Source organism: Acipenser ruthenus, chromosome 2, assembly GCF_902713425.1.
Source record: "Acipenser ruthenus chromosome 2, fAciRut3.2 maternal haplotype, whole genome shotgun sequence".
Lineage (NCBI taxonomy): Eukaryota > Metazoa > Chordata > Actinopteri > Acipenseriformes > Acipenseridae > Acipenser > Acipenser ruthenus.
Window position 1 is genome coordinate 16,156,747 of NC_081190.1, and position 21,141 is coordinate 16,177,887.

General features: G+C 36.2%; 1 protein-coding gene across 2 annotated transcripts in view; it reads right to left on the reverse strand.

Annotated features, from left to right (window-relative positions):
• Nucleotides 1–21,141, reverse strand: part of LOC117403743 (spliceosome-associated protein CWC27 homolog) — a 90,959-nt gene that overhangs the window by 66,563 nt on the left and 3,255 nt on the right. For both annotated transcript variants that reach the window (XM_059006709.1, XM_059006712.1), the window contains 9 exons: nucleotides 19,228–19,324; nucleotides 18,865–18,977; nucleotides 16,967–17,110; nucleotides 16,721–16,819; nucleotides 16,431–16,534; nucleotides 14,314–14,383; nucleotides 14,095–14,174; nucleotides 13,373–13,412; nucleotides 11,993–12,159 (listed from right to left, as the gene is read on the reverse strand). In XM_059006709.1, the coding sequence (XP_058862692.1) occupies nucleotides 11,993–12,159; nucleotides 13,373–13,412; nucleotides 14,095–14,174; nucleotides 14,314–14,383; nucleotides 16,431–16,534; nucleotides 16,721–16,819; nucleotides 16,967–17,110; nucleotides 18,865–18,977; nucleotides 19,228–19,324 (914 nt within the window). The remainder of the gene's footprint in view (nucleotides 1–11,992; nucleotides 12,160–13,372; nucleotides 13,413–14,094; nucleotides 14,175–14,313; nucleotides 14,384–16,430; nucleotides 16,535–16,720; nucleotides 16,820–16,966; nucleotides 17,111–18,864; nucleotides 18,978–19,227; nucleotides 19,325–21,141) is intronic.

Below are 21,141 nucleotides of genomic sequence, written 5' to 3' on the forward strand. Positions count from 1 at the left end.
ACAGGAGGAAGCCATTTGGCCCAACAATGCTCATTTGAATGAATTGGTGTACAATACTGTTAGAAATTATTGAAAAATACCTGTGTGTGTATATATATATATATATATATATATATATATATATATATAATACAAATTGTCAGTTGTATCTTAAAGCTCTTAAAAAATAGAATACAAAATTCACAACTCAACTAACAAGAGATTCACCAACAGCCTTTTTGGTGCAATTTGTTAGATCATTAGCTACCTGTCTGCATGCCAACCACTGACTCCTCTCTCAGATTACCATCAAGTACTTACATTTGTCTGTATAAAGTTTTTGTTTGCTCAGATCCAGCTTGCTGATAGAACTCCCAGCGGTACAGGAGTACTGTTGGAAACTACTACATAAAACATTGTGTCACCTACTCTACATGCCAAACATCACTCATTCCAATAATCGAATCATCTAGACACTAATAAAAAAAATGTCCTGTTTGATAAAAGAACTTCACGTTTCCTACTTTCATGCCGAGTTACAGCACATGACAAATCTTACCTTTCATAACACTTCCATTTATTCTGTGGGTCTCAAATGTGCCGTTTTGAAAGAAACACATGCAAAAGCAGACATCTGGTACTACACCGGGTTAAACAACATCCTTGTTTGCTTGCCTTGCCTTTCAGTTCCTTTCACCGCAGTAGTGTCAAAGCATGTTACTGGCTGAAAGCATGTCAGTCAGTAGGGGAAGCAGCTGATTGGTTATTTATTTATTTATTCATTTTTATTTTTTTAATAATTTAGTCATTGCCAATTATTTTTTATTATTTTCTCCCCAATTTGAAATGGCCAATTATTTTTAGGCTCAGCTCACCGCTACCACCCCTGCGAAGACGAACACACGCTGTCCTCACCATGCAGCCACCCAAGAGCTACAGCGTCGGAGGACAATGCAGCTCTCGGGCAGCTTACAGGCAAGCCCGCAGGCGCCCGGGGTCGCTGGTGCGCGGTGAGCTGAGGACACCCTGTCCGACCTAACCCTCCCTCCCCCCGGGCGGCGCTCGGCCAATTGAGCGCCACCCCCTGGAAGCTCCCATCCTCGGTCGGCAAAGGAATAGCCTGGACTCGAACTCGCGACTGCCAGACTATAGGGCACATCCTGCACTCCACGTGGAGCGCCTTTACTGGATGCGCCACTCAGGAGCCCAGCTGATTGGTTATTGACAGGAAAGAAGCCAATGAAGTCAACCCCTAGGTGAAATGACCCAGAAAGTGCAAGACAGTCTAAAAGCGTGGTTTGCAAACATTTCTTTGACCTAGAGTAGTATCAGATATCATGCTTTATAATGAAAATACTTTCTTTCAAAACTGCACATTTGTGCAGTAGCTACTGAAAGTGTGAAAAAGGTAAGATCTATGAAATTGTTTTGTTAATTCTGATTACTTTAACATCGGACCTTAGCTAGTACTTTCCAAGACCCATCTTAAGATCCACTCCTACTGTTACAGCTGAGTCAGAGAAGATTCCTGCTGTGCAGATCCTGCTCCACTCCAAAAATATTTCCTGAATTTTCTTTAATATGCAGAATGCTCTGTTTAGCTTATACAAGTTAAGACTGTATGCCATCTCCCTCTTTAGTAACATAGGAGTGTTCAATATATACTGTAAATCATGTATCGGTATATAACTATTGGACTTTACATGTTTATTTACTACAGTACATAAAGCAGTTACTTGAGCAATTGCTTACCAACAACCACGCCAAAAATCTAATAAATGTGTTTTTTAGTTGATCAATGGCTGCCATCTTTAAAACATGTACATGCTACCATTTAGTTTACTACTAATAAACATTTATAAAATCTACTAACTAACATTAAGCAGCTGAAAAGTACCACTTATTCCCAATAATATATATATATATATATATATATATATATATATATATATATATATATATATATATATTACATTGCAATGGCATACTGGTTCATTAAACCACCTAACTTTTTCTTGCAAAGAATGGCTGTAGAAGTATTTAAATAAAATAATAATAATAATAATAATAATAATAATAATAATAATAATAATAATAAAAAATAAAAAAATACTTGCACACCAGCACCGGTATACAAGCTCCTGTTAAGAAACTACAATGCACTGAAGAACACTAGAAAAGTTTGAGAACGATTAAAGGCCATTTGGCCCATCAAGGCTCGTTCCTCGTTAGCACGTCAGTGCACTTGACCAAACTCAATTTCTGCCAAATGAATACTCAGAGGCTGACCTGTGGAGAGTAGATTGCCTAGCTGGAGATGAGGATGCAGTGTCAACATTTTAAAATCATTATTTTTATTTAGAAAAGGCGACTAGTGTTACCCAAACTGGACGGATTGTGCGAGTGCTTCTGGAGGCTGAACCACATTCAGAAATATTCTCTCCCAAAAAACCTTGACATCTGTCAAAGCAATGTTCAGTTTATTAACGTTTTACTACTGCTGGTAGGTTCTTAGGGTTATTTTGAATGCAACACTACCCTGATGTTAGATCTATCCTACATTTATAATCTCTATTCCTAATACCCACACTAACAGTGCCATATAACCCCTGCTGTACAGATTTTTAGATTTTGGTTACATTATAGCAGCGATGACAAATTCCAGCATGAAAAATATTTTCTAATCTTGGGAACAGCTGGAGAAATTGCAACTATGAATAAGGGACACACAGCTCATCTATTGACATGAGTGCATTGATTCTAAACAGTGTAGCAGATTTTCTCCTTTCTATTGAAATGCTTCATACTATTTCTACTCTATCCTTGAAAAAGGCTACCAAGCTTAAACATGTTAAACTACTTTTCTGTCTAGATTTTGAGCATGGAATAAACATAATCTTGTACGCCAACATGACTCACTTTCTCACTCGCTGTTTTACTTCATAGACAGTGTTTTTTTCCTTCCTTATCAAAATATATATGCTGACAAATGTCTGTGGATCAACTAGTCAAGTTCTATTTAATATATTCAAAATGTTTTATTAGATATTTTGGATGAATTAGGAGGCCAAAATGTGTACCACATGTGTTGGGTGATAAACACTAGGTTATCAGCATGGTAAAAGCCATTAAAAATAATTTAGTACCAAAAAAATGATAGCCTGCTCCCACGCTTGCCTAATATGCATCACCTGAACGATGAGAGAAAAATAAAACTTCTGTTTTTACCAGTAAATACAGAGTTCACTTACTGTTTTGTAGTTCAGGAGAGGCTCTTCTCCTTGTCTCTGTAGTAAAATTGGTTACTACTGTTACTTGCTATTACTACTTTGTTCCTACATCAAGTACTATAGTTGTAATGTGCATTCGTTGTTCTAATAACTGTAATCTGCTATTGCTGCTTACTGTAGTCTATACTGCAAGTGTATTTTATATTTCTCATATTAACCCCATATTATATTTAACTGCTTACCTGTTTCATATCGAATGTTGTGTGTGTTGCGTATGGTTCTCTCATTAATGTTTCTGCCAAGTCCATCATTTGCCATGCTTGCCAAGTGTTCCAGAAAGAAAAGAATGCTTCTGAAGAGACTCCTCAAGACTGATTGTGCGGGAGAAAGGCAGGGAAGCACATCACTGCTGCACAGTCTTCAGTAAACAAAACTTCTTATATGACCTTCTAAGATGCTTCGCCATTTCACCATTTAGGAATCTTATCAGGAGGCATTGTTTTTGATGAAATAGTTAGTAAGCATGGGAAAATGTTGCTTAATAGGACAATGTACATGCTGTAAAATCTCTTTGCTTTTCTCTGCTTTTAGTCTTTTTTTTTTTTTACAACATTTCAGTTGGTCCACTCCCATTATTTCTCTTGCCATTAAGATCCATCAAATTCTGCTTTTCTTTAAATAAGATAAAACTGAAAACACAAAACGCTACATTGGTGGTTGGCCACTGGTTTGAATAAAAACCCTCTGGGACCTTTGCACATAACAATATCAAATCACACAGAGAAGGACAGAGAATACAATATTAAGAAGGCTTTAGGACAGAAGAACCAGATAGTACATCCCTAACACTGTGTCTAAATTCTGCTCTTAATAGGCATAGAGGCTACCACATACAAGATGTACAATACAAGTGTAATATCCTGTATTCCTGTAGAAAAGCATACAGTACAACCTTCCTTAAATCCTACTACAGTACGCCAAACTGATGCATCCACTTAGAAACATTTTTAAAGTAATTGCAAAGCCACTACTGCAGCAGGTTTGCAAATTACAGATAAGGGTAAAAGGCTACATAAAAAAAGACTCCTTGTGTGAGGAAGCCTTGGACAATCAGATACAGGGAATTGTTAAAATGCTTGAAACTTAGAGTGCTTGTACACTTCTAACTTTACCAAGCCTGCCACAAACAAGAAAGGAGAAGCGGTCAAGCAGGAGGTTACATTACAGTTGTATTTAATAGAAATAGTTACAAAACTGCATTAGACAAAGAAAATGTAATGTTACCATTAGATAAAAGAAAACTTTTATTTCTTCAGATTTTAACATTACATGAACCCACCAGTTGCAAGTGGCAGGCACTCTATCCTACAGAGGAGACGGATCATATCTGTGAATGCAGCTATTCAAAAGTGTGGAATTCAGCATTTAACCCAATAATATACAAAAACCTGAAATGTTCAATGCCATAAGGGGGTATCCATAAAACATAATGTGTCCTATTTGTTTTTTTACCAAATAATCAATTGCGTAGTACATAACATTTCCCATGCAAGCATACTTCAGGTTTAATGTTTTCTCAGTATTAAATCTAAAGTCTTTCGTGAGACTTTGTTTAAAAAGAGCAATTCCCATTTTGCTTTAAAAAATACAATGAAATTACAGTGAAAGAAAAAGCTGGTTCAAGTAGCCGAGCAATTAAAAGGCACATTGTCATAACACTGCCAGCCCGTTTTGGAAAACCTTATGAAAACGCATGTTAGGTCAAACAATTGAAGGCTCTGTTGTGGTTTGAAATTCTACCTTGCCTTCTGCTGGGGCAACAATGAGCCTTATAATACAGATTACAGATTCTCACCTTCCACCATATCAAATGTCCTATAAGCATCTTTTTTCTTTTTTTTCCAGGTGACAAGACAAATGCACACACAGCCTCACCTAAGAACACACTGATCCTGCCAAGCGGCAGCAGGATGAAATGCACCACTGTAACAATTCACTCTTTGTCCAAATCCAACACTATACCTACCAGCACTCTGATGCACAGCCAAGAAAAACCACTGTGTTGGGTTACAGCTCTTGTGCTCAAACAATCTGTGCTTGTGTTAGTATACTACAGTCTGTCTGCATTTTAGTCACTGCCAATCATCTGTAAGGATATAGTGTCTGGTTTTATATTTTATTAATTTATTATACAAGTTAAAAATAACGTTCAATGAGTGAGCGTTAGCATAAAAAAAGGATTTATTTGGAGTGCGGCATTTGAAGTATTCATCTTAGATTTAAACATGGTTTACAGAAGAATGAAAAACATGAAAGTATACATTAATACTATATAAAAACACATACATGACTGAACTCTAATTAAAATGCACCTAAAAAGAAAGCTACGAAAAAAAAAAAAGTGCAATAGATACCCTTTTTAATTGCTTTGGCATTATTATATGCATTTTGCAAAACAACAAAAGTTATTGACAAGATTCTGATACTTGCCCAGAAATATCACTAATAAAAATGAACGTGGCTCCTCCTTTGTAAATAAAAACATAATTGTATTGAATAAAGAAAATAGTAAATAGCCAGCATGGCAATACTACAGAAAGGCAGTTCGACCTCTTCATTTAAATTTACTTTGAAAACACCACCTAGTCCTTAAGGGAATTGTTTCTAATTACCTATTCCTTTCAACTGATGTGCCTTCAAACTTATATGTGAAACGTATTTATTAAACAGTGAACACAAATGTAATTAATTAGTTTACATAATACAAATAACTGCGAGTCTAGTGCTTTTGATCTGCACAGAAACTAACCACAAACCATTCTTTGTTCCAACTATTCAGTTACAGGTCCTGAAGCAGTGTGACTAAAATTGTAATAAAAAATAGTAATACAAATGTCAAATGAACTATTCCCTCTTTTTAAATGAATGTGTGCGGCTGGTGTAGGCAAAGATGCTGCATTATGAAAGAGAATAACAAATATGTCAGTAACATACCGGTGCATTCTCCGTCACAGGTGTAAATTTAAAATTTAAAGCAATCAGTATGATGGAAAAATGTATGACCATGACGCATATCTACAAAATATAATGAAATATTGATAAGTGGTATTTAAGACCTAAAAGGTAGGTTAATGAAGTGTTATTATCATGGTAAAGTACAATGAAATGACTGATTTACAGTATGTGGAATAACACCTAGTGTTCTCAATATACAAGCGTGACATATAGCCAGATGAATGTACAGGCATCGCCATATATCGCCACAATCCGATACACCTAATAACTTATGCTAAATAATATTAATACCAAGTTTTATCAAAATTGGATAAGTGGTCTGTCCGATGTATGCAAAAATGTAAGTGTGACATACAGAAATACAAATGCCTGGACAGACACCCCCACATATCCCCAGAATCTAATACTCATTAGAACTTGTGCTAAATAATGTCAATTATTGGATAACTGGACAAACAGATAGATGCGTGCATACAGCCTCCTCCGCTGCATCCCTGGCACCAGGGATTTCATACCACTACAGTAAGTATATTACACGGCCAAGTTAACTAACCAACTTTTAAAAGGCACACAGTACTCACAGGCCAATAACAACAGGGGCCAAAAAGCAATCCGTCTTTCTTCGCCTTTTACTGAGGCCTTACTTAATGAGTATTAGAATATGGATAGGAGATTTCCAGTAACCTGATTGGTCAATCAGACGGGCTTAAACTATGACTACGCCCGTCCAAATGTTAGTATTTAAATTATGCTTAATCGCCGTTCCAAATCAATCTGACAGAAATCACAAAAATACTATAAAATCACAAATGCTGGGGCATGTAACTGCACGAGGCGGGCATTACAACACGATTAAGACCGCTCCTTTCAGGCTCAAATGCTTAATTAATGAGATTAAAATAAACAAATATATACCTCAGTCACATCCAATTTAAGTAACCTTAGATAATGTAAAATACCATCTTTCAATCTAATCCGGGTTAAATGCAAAACATCTATCAAAAGACCCTTTAACTGTCTAAATCACAAAAGTTAAACTGCAAATGTTGACCCCTCTTTATCAAAGTTCTTGCAAGGGCGCCAGGATGACGGATTTGTGGCAGCAGGCATGGCTGCAGTTGACCGAAGGATTCAGATATTCTCTCGGGTCATGAAGGGGTCAGACGACAGAGATAGTTTTACATCCAAGCATCGTAATCATTTCAGCCTTATTTTGTATGGCCTGTTTCCTCGCTCTGTACAGCACCCCCTTCTCTACCATGGCTGTTACATCAGGGCTCAGATAGCAGGGGAATATTAGTCTCAGCTGCAAATGAGCAGATGAACCCTGGAGGCTCAAGTTCTGTTTACCAGCTCGACTGACAAGCAGGGTTTGCTGTAGCACAGCGAGACGTACAGTATCTACCCCTGCAGCATTTCAAAATTTCTGACACATTTTCAGGATTGAAAAAACGTAAATCTTCATGTGGGCATATTATTTACTGTTGTCTTTCTTGAGGTCAGTTGATAGAGCATTACTCATACCTACAATAATACCTTGTTCCAATACCCCGTCTGGACTAGTTAGAAATGAGTTTATCGATATATATATATGTACACATAGTGTAAACAAATTTACTTAAGTACCTTGAATTACCAGGCACAGTAAACCCTGCCGCAGTCCTTCATAAATGTTTAAATTTGTGATTTGATACCAGAACTGCTGAAAAGTGGCCTTGGCTTTGTGCAGCAGACCGAAGTAGGTTCTGTATACTAAATTAAGCACATCCCAGACTTCATTCAACACACCACAGGCACAGCAAGCTTTTGGCAAGACTTCAGCAAGACTTCAGCTGTATAGGAGTTCATTTTCACAGGGGAATTTTTATATTTTCCTCAAAATATTTTCCCCAAAAAACTTTGGTCCTGTATAGACAAATAGGCAGAAGACCCCTAGCCCTGAATCTGAGGTCTGTCATTGGCGCACTTTGTGAACTTGGGCCAAATTGCTTGACCTCTGTATGTCTCAGCTATAAAATTATATCAAAGTTAGTGAATGTGGTGGAAAGCTATCAAGGTTTTCCTTTATATGTAAAAAAAATAAATAAAAAAAATATGTTTAAAAATGAAATTTAACACCTTCAACCATATTTAAAATGTCTTAAGCTGAATAACTGACAACAACAACAGCTTTGAATACGATTAATCACATTCTTTTAGTAGCTCAATTTCTACTCCTTTGTGAGTACAGTTTATTTGTCAGCGTTCAAAATGTGTACTTTAAAAAGCTACATGATCAATGTATTTTATCATTAGTCACTGTTTAAAAAAAATGCTATTTAAAATCAGCTGTACTCCCTACAGTACAACTGTTCAAAGACTGACAGTGCCTCCTGCTGCCTATTCTATATACATCAAGAGCAACTGCATTACAGAGTAATCTCTGTTTCTGTAAGCCAAACTTTGATTTCTTCTGCGTTAATTCATATGGACTGATTTTATCCTCTTACAGAAGGTATATCTGACAGCGACTCAAGCCTGCAATTGTTATTTAGAGCTCTAAACAGAAAAAAAAGAAATTATTTACACTTAACTTTGTATCAATGACGCCCCGGTGTCTGTTAATAACCTGTGACACTTCACTTTCAATATTCTTGGTAGGAACATCAACACTGATTTTTCACAATTGCCTCAAGATACTGAAATGTACAGTGAACAAAAATGGGCCCCATTTTCCAACTTTGCATACAGTTAAAAACATAGTAAACACGCTGATCAAATTTGCCCGTCAATCCGCACGTCTGTCCTAACAGTCGATGCAACACATCCTCTCAATTGTCTGTCTTAGCAAATTGTGTTCCAAGATGAAGTCACTCACGAGTAAAATACACTGTGCCCCATACTGTGCTACAAAGGCGTGACATGCTTTACTTTACAAAGGAACATTCTAAGAATGCTTCAGCAAGATCAAAGGACAGTGGAAAAATGTATTTAAGGAAATAAGAACAGGATCTAAGGAAAATTTAACTCCACCTGATAAAAGGCACACTGTGTAGAAGCCTGGCCATCAAAGAAAATAAACATGCAACATGCAATTGCCTATGCATAAGATTTTAAAGAATAGTTATAAATAGAATATATGGGTCAGAATACAGACATATAGACATATTTTTGTATGGGAATATATTCTGACCCATATCATTTTTGTATATATTCAATGCTTTTTACCCCCTTTCTTAAGCTGTTTTTCCTTGGCTGAGAAAGTTTTGTTTTTGTAAAATGCGACACGGTGCTGTAGAAAATGGCGCATTCAGTTATGTCTGTGCAGGTTACGCTGCTATGTGTCGTGGAAAACTTGGTTCAAAGTTGTCCTCATTTAATTATTTATTTTACTGACAAGATTAAATTTCAGGTAGCTGGTGAAATTCTCTAATTTCTACCACTGAACACAAATATGACCTTGTAAGGTTTATGTCTGTAAGTGTTTTTCTCCTTGTATTTAAATTTTCTTGAAATTTCAAAAATGTTTGTTTAAAATTCTTCTGTTGGTGTGAAATATTTGTTTTGCATGTATCCCTATTATTGGCCACTACAGGCCTTGTTTTAATTAGTGATAAATATGGTGGCTGTTACATTAAGGGCAAAGTCACACATAGCTCACTTGCAAGTGATTGCAACCCACCTCAGGATGTGGGTCGACACGCGTTGACCCGGGTTGAGCAAGACAAAATGCTTGACGGCCGCTCATGAGCCGACGCAATAACAAACAGCCACACCTGCGTGAGGGTTTCACTTCCGCAAGGAACATTTCTGTTTATTCTGTTTAGCCATATTTTTGTTGATTGAGTCACAGCATGGGCCAGATTGCAGCAGGGAGGTAGAAACATTTGTTTTAATCAACATTTGGGCTGACAGTTAAATCCAGAGAAGCTTGGATGGATGCGTCAGTAACAAGCTGCTTCCAGGGCAGTGAAATGCGCATTGTGCACCTGCGTCTGTCACCCAGGTCAATCCTGCTTTAATAAACGCTGTGTGAAATTGCATACCTGACCTGCATGACAAAGAGTCTTGACCCAGGTAGGTTCTGACCCAGGTAGATCATGCTAGTGTGAAAGAGACTTTACTATTTGTTTTAAGTTTGCTTCACACCAGAAAAATGTAAGCAAACTTCAGTTTCTTTTAAGCGCTCAAATGTGTTTGTTTGGTTCACTTGCAGCTTTATCCAGATGGTTTCACATTGCACTTTTCCAAACACACTCGGCTCTCTTGCCGATTACTAGAGCAGAGGTTCTCTCTGGAAAAAGTTTTTCCATCATGCCCAACATGGAGAATACTTTACGTGATGTGGTTGTGCTGTTGTCCGTGACTAATGTCTGTACAGACAGTACCGCTTTGTCTTGGCACAGTGTTTTCCCTGCGAGTGTATATGGCACAATTATAATAAAGTCAGGCGTAATACATGTGCTAAATCATTATTCAATTGTCATGTCATACTTTCCTTTGTTTGTGACAGTTATTATGCTTAAAGAACACACTTGCTGCAATAGTAATTAAATCTCAAACACTATTAGCGGAATTTCATTGAATAGCCCAGGGTTGCGCCAATTAGTAAATCAGCCCTATATCTAAATCAGCCGGGTCTACTCAAAGCATTTAAAAAAAAAAGGGGGGGTAGTCTTTATGGATCTTTTGCCATCTGGTGGCTGCATACTGTATGCAGGCCATTGCAGATTATTTCAGATTTTCCAACAACACCCACTTCGAAATGAAACAAGTGAGAGAAATAATGCCAGGCAGGTTTCAAGTTTGCAATGCATTTATTGTGATCTGTTATTGATAGATGCCAATTAAATACTAATTTATGTGCAAAAAATTGTTCTGGAATGGTATTAAATAAACCATCAAAATGAGATATAATTTGGTGCAAAATGGTTAAGGGTTGAGTTGTTGCAGTGTGCTGTAGTAAAAAGATAAAATGGGACTATGGGGAGAGCAGGTAGAGCACCATATCCAGAGGTTCTCACACTTTTTGTGCAGGGGATCCCTTTGTAAAAATGATTTAAAATGATATCCCAAATGAAACTGATCAAACAAAGAAAAACTGTACTGCAGTGAACTTACATGTACATTGTCTTTAAGTATCACAAAGCCTGTCCCACCACATCATTGAACGGCCACTTTTTGAACATTAGATAGATCTGTTTTACAATCATTTTCTGGGTCTGGAGACCACAACGGTTGTCCAGAGGGTCAAGTGGAACACAGTTTCAGAAATGGTGCTTTAAAAGGTTCACTTATTTGTTTGACAGGAAAGGATCCACCTATTATTATATGTTGCCATAGATGCTTATTAGATATGCTCCAGTCAAGGGTTTTCAGTGGATTGTTTTGTGTGCTCATCTGCCACCTGCTGGTCAGGTTTAAAAACACAACATTTCAAAGGACTTGCTGTGAAAGCACTTGTCTGGGTGTTGCAACAGTCACAATTGCAGGGAAAAAAAAGTTCTTGCCAAATAACATAGACAAGTAAACTGCCTTTCAAAGATCCTGCTATTCTTGTAAACTCCAAACAATGTCCACTTGGATGACTGGGGAATATATCATCATCTTGAGATTATTAGAAAATTACACTTCAAGTGAGAACATTCACATTTTCCATTAAACATGGGAGACATAAATGCTGGTCACATTTAAATATAAAACAATGTGAATACAAAATAGAAAACATTTAATATAGTACAAACTGTACACATATAACAGAGATCAGGTTTCTGTAGTTATTCACTCACCTACGGCTGGTTTTCTTATCCCTTTCCTCTTTCTCTCCGGACTCTTGTTTGACATCTTCATTTTTGTTTTTTTTCAGTTTCTTTGAGATCCTATCTTTCATTTGCTGCCTTTCCTCAGTGTTGCAATCATTGTCGTCTTCATCTTCCTCTTCCTCCTCCTCCTCCCCCTTTCAAACATTAAAATAAAGGGGTTACACCTGATGAAATCATTTCATAAATGTTACTTATTCTGCTCTCTACAGTGGTCTCTATGCAGGTTTTAAAGAAGCATGTTACAGGAAACATAGCTGTATGTTTTCATTTTAAAAGTACATTATCTGGTACCATACTTGGTAAAAGAAAGCTCTGATTAGTGTTTTATACTTGCACTTTCTATAGTAGGTCATTTTACCGTAAACTGTAAAACTGTAAAATTCTCTCCTCTTTTACACTTTCTTTCCTCTTATTAACCAACGAGCTGTTTCCCTTAAAGGAGGTGTTTTGTACCAGTGACATGCTTTGATTCCCAAAACATTTCTGAAGTGAAACGACTTTCAAAGTGTAATACACTGCCTGAAAACTGGGAGTTTTCTTTAGCCTACAGTAGCATGGTACCAGATACAATTCTCAAAAAAAACATGTCAATTATAACGTGTGCTTCTTTCATAACTGCACCGGTGAGACCTACATAATGAATGGAAGTGCATGAAATGTAAGATTTCTGTTTAGTTTCTCCTAACCCCTCTATGATGTAACAATACCATTGTTTTTTATAGTAACATTAAGAAAAGTTTGGTGAATCTGAAATTGTGGCATCACATTTTTCCAGGACACCCCTCAAATCAATACTATTAAACGTTTTTTTTTTTTTTTTTTTTATATAAATTTAGTCGTTGCCAATTAGTTTTTATTATTTTCTCCCCAATTTGAAATGGCCAATTATTTTTAGGCTCAGCTCACCGCTACCACCCCTGCGCTGACTCGGGAGGGGCGAAGATGAACGCACACTGTCCTCCGAAGTGTGTGCCGTCAGCCACCCGCTTCTTTACACTCTGCAGACTTGCCGTACAGCCGCCTCAGAGCTACAGCGTCGGAGGACAACGCAGCTCTCGGGCAGCTTACAGGCAAGCCCGCAGGCGCCCGGCAAGACTACAGGGGTCGCCGGTGCGCGGTGAGCCGAGGACACCCTGGCCGACCTAACCCTCCCTCCCCCCGGACAACGCTCGGCCAATTGAGCGCCGCCCCCTGGAAGCTCCCGTCCACGGTCGGCTGTGGAATAACCTGGACTCGAACCGACGACGTCCAGGCTATAGAGCGCATCCTGCACTCTAGCGAGTGCTTTTACTGGATGCGCCACTCGGGAGCCCAATGATTACACTTTTTATAAGTTACATAACATACCTCAAAAGAATCCCCTCTTTGTCTTTTAGACTTTTGTCCCCTGTAAGAAGTTAAATTATAGTTAGCAGCTCATAGAGTCAGTTACATAAAACATTTAATTTGACAGAGTATGAAGAACATTTTACATTTGTTTTGTAAAATAATAATACAAATAATAAATCCAAGCACATAAGTTCTTGTTTTTACATGTTTTACATTTCAGAAAACAAACCAAGAAAAATATAATGTTGCACTGGGGTAGATCAATTTCAGGTAAACTATCCCTGTTAAATGTATCTAGTATTACTGTAAATACCAAAAAAATAAATATTAAAAAAACAAAAACAAAAAAAAACTAAATCTAAAAAGAAACTACATTTTACCACAGATAATTAAATAAGCCAACAGAAATACAAATCGCTCAAATGGTTTTGGATATAGGAGGTATTGAAAGTCTTTTAACTAAAAAAAAACAGATCAAACCTCACTGATTTTTTAAATTTTTTTTATTGATATTAAGCAGTCTGAAAGAGCATTTTATTTGACACAATGAAATACAATAGTGCTGATGTTACACATGGATGAACCATCTCTGAGAAATAGGACAAGGAGAAAATTATATTGAAACATGAAAAATCACAACACAATTCAGACCACTAATTAAAAGAAGACCTTGGGGATGAGAAGGCATTAAAAGCAAACTAAGTACATAAATGTAACAATAAAAAAAATATGAATTATACCGGTCTACAGCAGGAATCGAACTCAACCTTGGGTCACCTTTCAGTAAATCGTGACTGCTCTTGCTTTTTCCTTTCATACTCTAGAAAAAACAAACAAAAAAAAGCACTTAAGCACATTATATAATTTATTTTTTGTGATCGTTGCAGAACCCAGATATTAATACCAATACCAGTAATATATTTCAGAAATTAATTTAGAAAGAATCACTATTTGATTACCTGGCTGACTTTATTTACTTCTACTTCTTCCTCTTCTGCTTCTTCGCCAAAAGAAAGCAAACTGAAATTCCTAAAGAAAATAAAGACGGAAATGGAAATATTATACAAATGTTGAGAAATACCATGTACCGTTTATATGCCTTTCAACAAATGAATTCCAGAATAGTATAGTTAGTTCAAATGGTTCCTACTGGGGAAGCAGAGGAGCGTAGGTACCTGACAAAGACAACCGAGTAAGAAATCCAATTACCAAATTATGCAAGAAGCTTCAAGTGGACAAACCCAATGTACAAACTAACTGACAGCTGCTGGAACAAGGTCGCCTCTGCACTGCACACAAAAGGCTGCCTAAATGGGAATATAGTAGCAAAAACAAAAGACCCTATTCACAAAGCCTTAACTTGTCAAAGTCACGTTTTAATGGGTCACAAAAATCCACCTCCAATAAATAGCCAGTAGCCAAAATAATTCATAATTTTACACTTTAGTGAACCGTACACTGCATGTATGTAACATGTACTGCATGTACTGACAATGTGCTAAAGAATGACCTTACCATGTTTCATCAGTGTAGTAAGCATGTCCTGATATATATATATATATATATATATATATACACATACACACACACACACACCTTTTCAATATGTCACTGTTCTCTGATGTGCAAGTCATACAGAGAAATAAAAGTGCTAGCACTTAGATTGTGTTATAGGGATAGAAAATGTCCATTTATGAGGACTGAATGACTTTGATCTATTGTTTAAGCTTCTCTTACCCCCTCTCTAATATGCAAATTGAACAGCTATATTATTTTAGAAAACAACTGAGAGCACAGCACCTGTGGTCCGACAGAATATATGCAGGTTGCTTAAATCGGGTTACGCACAATTTGTACGCACAACAAAACATGAAAGCAGTTAATAAATGAAAATGGTTGCATATTTCTCTGTGTACTTGACATGCAATCTGCCAAGGCAACTTATTTTATAAAATGTCATCTCCATGAAGATGTTCTTACTGGCCGCTCAAGAGTCAGTCTGCTGAGACACACGCGTTTGAAATGATTGAACACAATAAAAAAATATATATATTATTATTGTACATTTATTTTTTTTAAATTCTAAATTATAAACAGGTAGATCTACTGGAATCCCTTTATATAAATTCAGAGGGATGCTATGATAAAATATTCTAAATATTAAAAAGTCCAAAGATCTCAGATGAAATCCTCTCATTACATGAAAAACAGTGAAAACGAGTTTGTAATAATATTAGAAAGACACATGTGACAAAGCACACCACACATACAGTATGCATTAAATTACAACACAAATAATGCTGACAGCTTATCGTCGGATTCAGCACCAGTGCGCCACATTCACGTAATTTGACTCCCTTGTATTTTTGGTTACATGATTAAAAAAATAAATAAAAGATATTCATTAAAAAGGACAAGACAGATTGTATAAAAGAAATGAACATTGATAAATATATGATCTTTACAGATAAACACAAATGAACAATGCCAAACCTACTGATGGAAGCAGGAATGAATGGAGCCCAGCGCAGAAATCATTTTCAAATGGTCTTTAGAGTCTTCAATTCTTGTGATTAGGACAACACATCCTAATATGCAGCTAATCACGTACCTTCATCTCTATACAGCACCTGGTTTCTTTAGTTTACAGTGCCATTTTGCTCACCTTTGTTTATATGTTGCTGCATGTGATAATTTTTTGAAGAAACAGATTTATTATTTTTCCTGGCAGTACTGTAATGATTCCAAAAACTATTATCCTACAATTAAGTGACACGGTACAAATGTTACTGACAGCATGGCAAACAGCCTTTCACCAACTCAAATCAGTGATCAGTTGACACCAGATTCAGAGCTGAAGCAGCACATACCTAAACTTTATTAAAATTCCAAGATTTTAAAAAATGGAAGACCAAAACACTTAGCATATAATACCCATAACTAGAGAAAGAATTGAGTGTACTTTGAGATGGTATACTAATATAAAATAAAAAACAGCTTCGTCTCAAGACTGTACTGTACTCTTGGTGCACCCAGTAGATATTGCTTAAACAAAGAATAATGAGAAAAAATTTACTTTGTGGCTTTGGACTGAAATTTCTTTCCGTCTTCCTTTTCTTTTTCCTTTTTAATGTTTGTTATTGCCCGTGGAACTATGTCATCAAAGGGACTGTGCAACACCTGCAAGAAAATGTTTCACACACAAAAAAAAAAAAAATCAATCTCATTATTGTGAGATGGACTGCAGACATTTTTAGTGGTTCAAACAAAACTAACCAGACTAGCACTTTTTTGAGTAACTTGTCACAGTAATAGTACTTTGAAAAATCTTGAGGATTGTTGATTAAAAAGTAATGTTTTATTTACCTCAGTAGATCGTACTTTGTGTGCATTAAGTGGTCTTTCATCTTTATCCGTTTCCACTTCTGCTAATCGCAACATATTGTACACTGTATCTCCTGTAACCTATAAAACAAACCAGCATTTTACAGATGGATTCTACCTTGCAAATTCTACATTAACTTTATACACACACACACACACGTAATAAGATCCAATCCAAAATGAAAACTGGATCTCATGCAGGAAATATTTAAGCCACATTTTTATTACCTTTCCGAATATAGTGTGTTTGTTATTAAGCTCATCTGCACGGCCCAATGTAAAGAAAAACTGGCTGCCATTATCATGGGGTCCAGCGTTTGCCATGGCAACCAGTCCTCTTCTGTTGAAACGCAGCCTGGAATGGAATTCATCCTACAATTTAAAAATAGAAGATATATCTATCAAGGTCTTTCAGAATGAAGAGTCTTGTCATAAAACACATTTTCTAACTTTCTTATTTTCAGGCTTCTGTTGATGTACTCAAGGATACAGCCATTTAAATTGTAAGAGCCAGCAAAACAACAAACAATACAGTTTAACACCTACTTAAGAACCCAGAATGTATTAATCTTAAACATGATTATACATTGTCACTGGACCATTCTCAGAGCTGCACCAGTAAAAATCATGATTATACATTGTCACTGGACCCTTCTCAGAGCTGCATCACTAAAAATTATGATTATACATTGTCACTGGACCCTTCTCAGAGCTGCAGCACTAAAAATCATGATTATACATTGTCACTGGACCCTTCTCAGAGCTGCAACACTAAAAATCATGATTATACATTGTCACTGGACCCTTCTCAGAGCTGCAGCACTAAAAATTATGATTATACATTGTCACGGGACCCTCCTCAGAGCTGCACCACTATAAAGTTTGTGGTTAATATTAATATTACTAAGCAAGCCAATACCATATGACCTGCAGAGAGGCCCAGTCGTAAGCCTCTTGCTCTGCTGACTGCATGACAGAGTATGCCTTGCAGAAGCAGCAGGAGTACCAGTACATCTCAACAAACCCTGACAGCTTGCTCCACCAAATGCACTCCACAAAGCAGCGAATAACAAACCGAATGGTTGAAATGATGGCTAAAAGAATAAATAATGAACAAAAAAATAATAATAACTTGACTTTTAGTTAATGACATTCAATGACTTAACGTCTACTCTGTACTACATTATTTATAAAGCTTCTTGTAACAGAACGTATACCAGGACCGGGAGGTATGCACTGCATTCAATATGACATGTTACATAATGGACACATGTATTTATATTTTATAGTTTTCCAATGAAGACATAATTTATTGATTCATTATAATCTGTATGTTGCCTTTAATTGTTGTTTAGAAATGATGCATCAATTGGGCTTTATGCATACTGTACTTGTATTACACTTCCTGTTAATAAAAACAACTACTTAATGGTATTATGCAAGCATTATTTTTAGCCAAACACAAACCTATATTGGCAAATCAGCTTTTTTTTTTTACATCCTGTTGGTTTTGCTAAGAGATATGGAAGAAAACATTTTACACTCTTGCTTAAATAAATGTCTTCAACATAAGTTACACCAAGTTAGTCCAAATCGGTGAGGTAAACGATACTGTTTAACATTATTCTCCGCGAGACTGAAGTGCAAGGCGACCCATTTTAATATTTACATAGCACATGACTTTAAACTTAAAAGATGTAATACAGGAAAGGGGACTTTGAATAGATGTCAAAAAAAATAATATTATAAATCATTTAAAAAAAATAAGGAAAATGGAAAACGTAACAATTAGGCCTAAAAGTTAGTGTTAAGAAGGCCAAGACAATGTGAGTCAGCTGTGTTGAAAATGCTTAATAATATCCAACAGCAAGCTAACACAGTAAACTACTAAATACAGTAAAAAGGATGTATCAGGTTATTTAGCACATCCCTCAACCAGACATAATATTAAGAGGAAAACAGCTTTTAGTTTTTGTATCACTAAAAGGACAGGCCATCTAAACACATAAGAATTACACAGAGCTTCTCCTCTTTGGACTAGCACTAACGTTTGATCTCCAGGCAACATTACATTCTGAACTGTTAAGGCATTTAATGAAATACAGTATGCTCTTGAGATTACGTACCTTAAAGGGGCGTCCATAGATGGATTCTCCTCCAGTTCCTGTTCCAGTGGGATCCCCTCCCTGCACAATAAATTCTGGGACAACACGGTGGAATATTGTACTGTCGTAGTACCCTGAAAAGAAAGAATTTCTCTTGATAATTAAGACTTTACAATCTTTTTTATTACCATGTAATCACTTTCCCATTTTCTGAATAGATTAAACAAAACATTTAAAAGTTCATAGGGCCTAATGTTGTTATGCTAGGTTAATGGATAATAAATGGCCTAATAATAAATTAAACAAATATTCTTGTCAAATAACAAAAAATGAGCAAAAATCATTAATGCTATGAACACCAGTAAAGACAATCGAAATTCTTACCTTCCATGCAAAGTTGAACAAAATTTCTGCATGCTTTTGGGGCCTCTTTGGACCACAGTTCAATATCAATATCACCCGCCGATGTCTTTAACAATACCTGGGGAAAAAAGCAATACAATCGTACTGTGCATCTTAATGAGCGATAAACCAAGACTTTAACATCATCCATTTCCCAAGGGTGGTCATCACTGGTCGAACATTTTAGTTTTGAAAAAGAACATAACATAAAACCGTTAACAAAATGGGGAAATATGCCAAGAGTTCAGTACAACAGTTTAAATATCACATATTTAATTATTATGTGATCTATTCGCATTCATGTGGATACTTTCAGTCCATTTAACATACATTTTGTATACTGTATTATACAAATTATTTTAATTACTCCACCTTTTCCTAACAAAGTACTGGCTTTCAATTTCTGGCAACAGTTATGAGGAGGTACTCCTGGGGCATATTAACCTCCATTCTGGGGCCCTGGCTTCTGGACTATCTTCCCCACCCCCAATTAGTGTCAGGCATACAGTATACTGTACAATTCAATTCAATGCAGTGCCAGGCCTAGTATTACTGTACTCCTGAGAGCTGAGAAATGTATGACTTTTCTGGAAAGCATATACATTTTTTTTTTTAAACATCAAAATTAGTGTCATTATAGTCTCCTTGCAGTGCTTGAACTAACATCATAATAACTCAACCTGATACAAAAGTAATATAATGTTCATTCTTCCTGATAAAGCAGCACAATGGAACTACAGCTATGGCCAAAAGTTATGGCCATAAAGTCAAATGAAACCTGATGAAAAACAGTAAGTGAATTGCATACCACTTTGTAGTGTTCGATATACTTAACGAAAATCTGACAAATTAAAATGTGACATTTTGAAATCTAACATGAAATGATACTGTACTACTATTATGGCTTCCGGTAGACACTTGCGATATCATTTTGTAGTTTCTGTGATGTTAAATAAAAGACCAAAAATATGTTTGTTTTTTTTTAATTATGTCTCAAAATTAAATTTCTACTTGGTGCAAAACTTTTGGCCATAGCTGTATATACAAGTACTAAACCTAGAACACCTGTCCTACTTAGCATTAAAATAAGGGTTCCCCAATCCTACTGAAAGCTACAAGTATGTGGGCAACATTCAAACTATAGGGATAGATACAGATCAAGACATAAGCAAGCACAACCACAAATTTTTTAAATAAAGCTGTTGTAAGTGGAACAGAGTTTATGCTGTAGTCACTGCTATTTCCACAAATATTGTTATTTAAAAAAATACAAGACACTATACATTTTGGAGAGCATACAATACCTAAAGCAGTTATTTTATTTTTAATATTCCACCCCCAAATGTTCATGATATAGCATCAGCTTTTAAATAGATAATCACTATATTTTAGAAAAAAAACTGATGTAATAATATTACAAACCCAGTGTATCCTCCTGTTATCAAATGCATTGTTCCCATGTTGGTCTTTATTATACATTTTCCAAATAAAAAATCATGTGGTTGGTCTATTCAGTATTTTCCAGTTTCTTGTTGAATTCTTAATAATTTACTCAAATAGTTAATATTAACTCATATTGCAGGTGAGGTTTGCTGCTTTCACGCAGATGAAATTAAACAAAACAGGATCTTGGCAAGCGCAGTGTGGCTTAAAAACTCTACAGCATACAGTATAAACTGAAGGGTAATACTACCCTGTAAATCAAAAATCTGTATCAGGTTTTAAAAGAATGCAGTGACTGTGGTCGCTGTATCAGATCCAAAATTCATCTGGCCTACATTTGATTTTTCAGTCCCTGAGGAATAAAGCAGGGATCATTTTTTTTGCTCAGTTCTTCATTGAAGTGTTGGACACATACGGCAGCAACATTTTGTTTCCTTGTATTTTATGATAAAT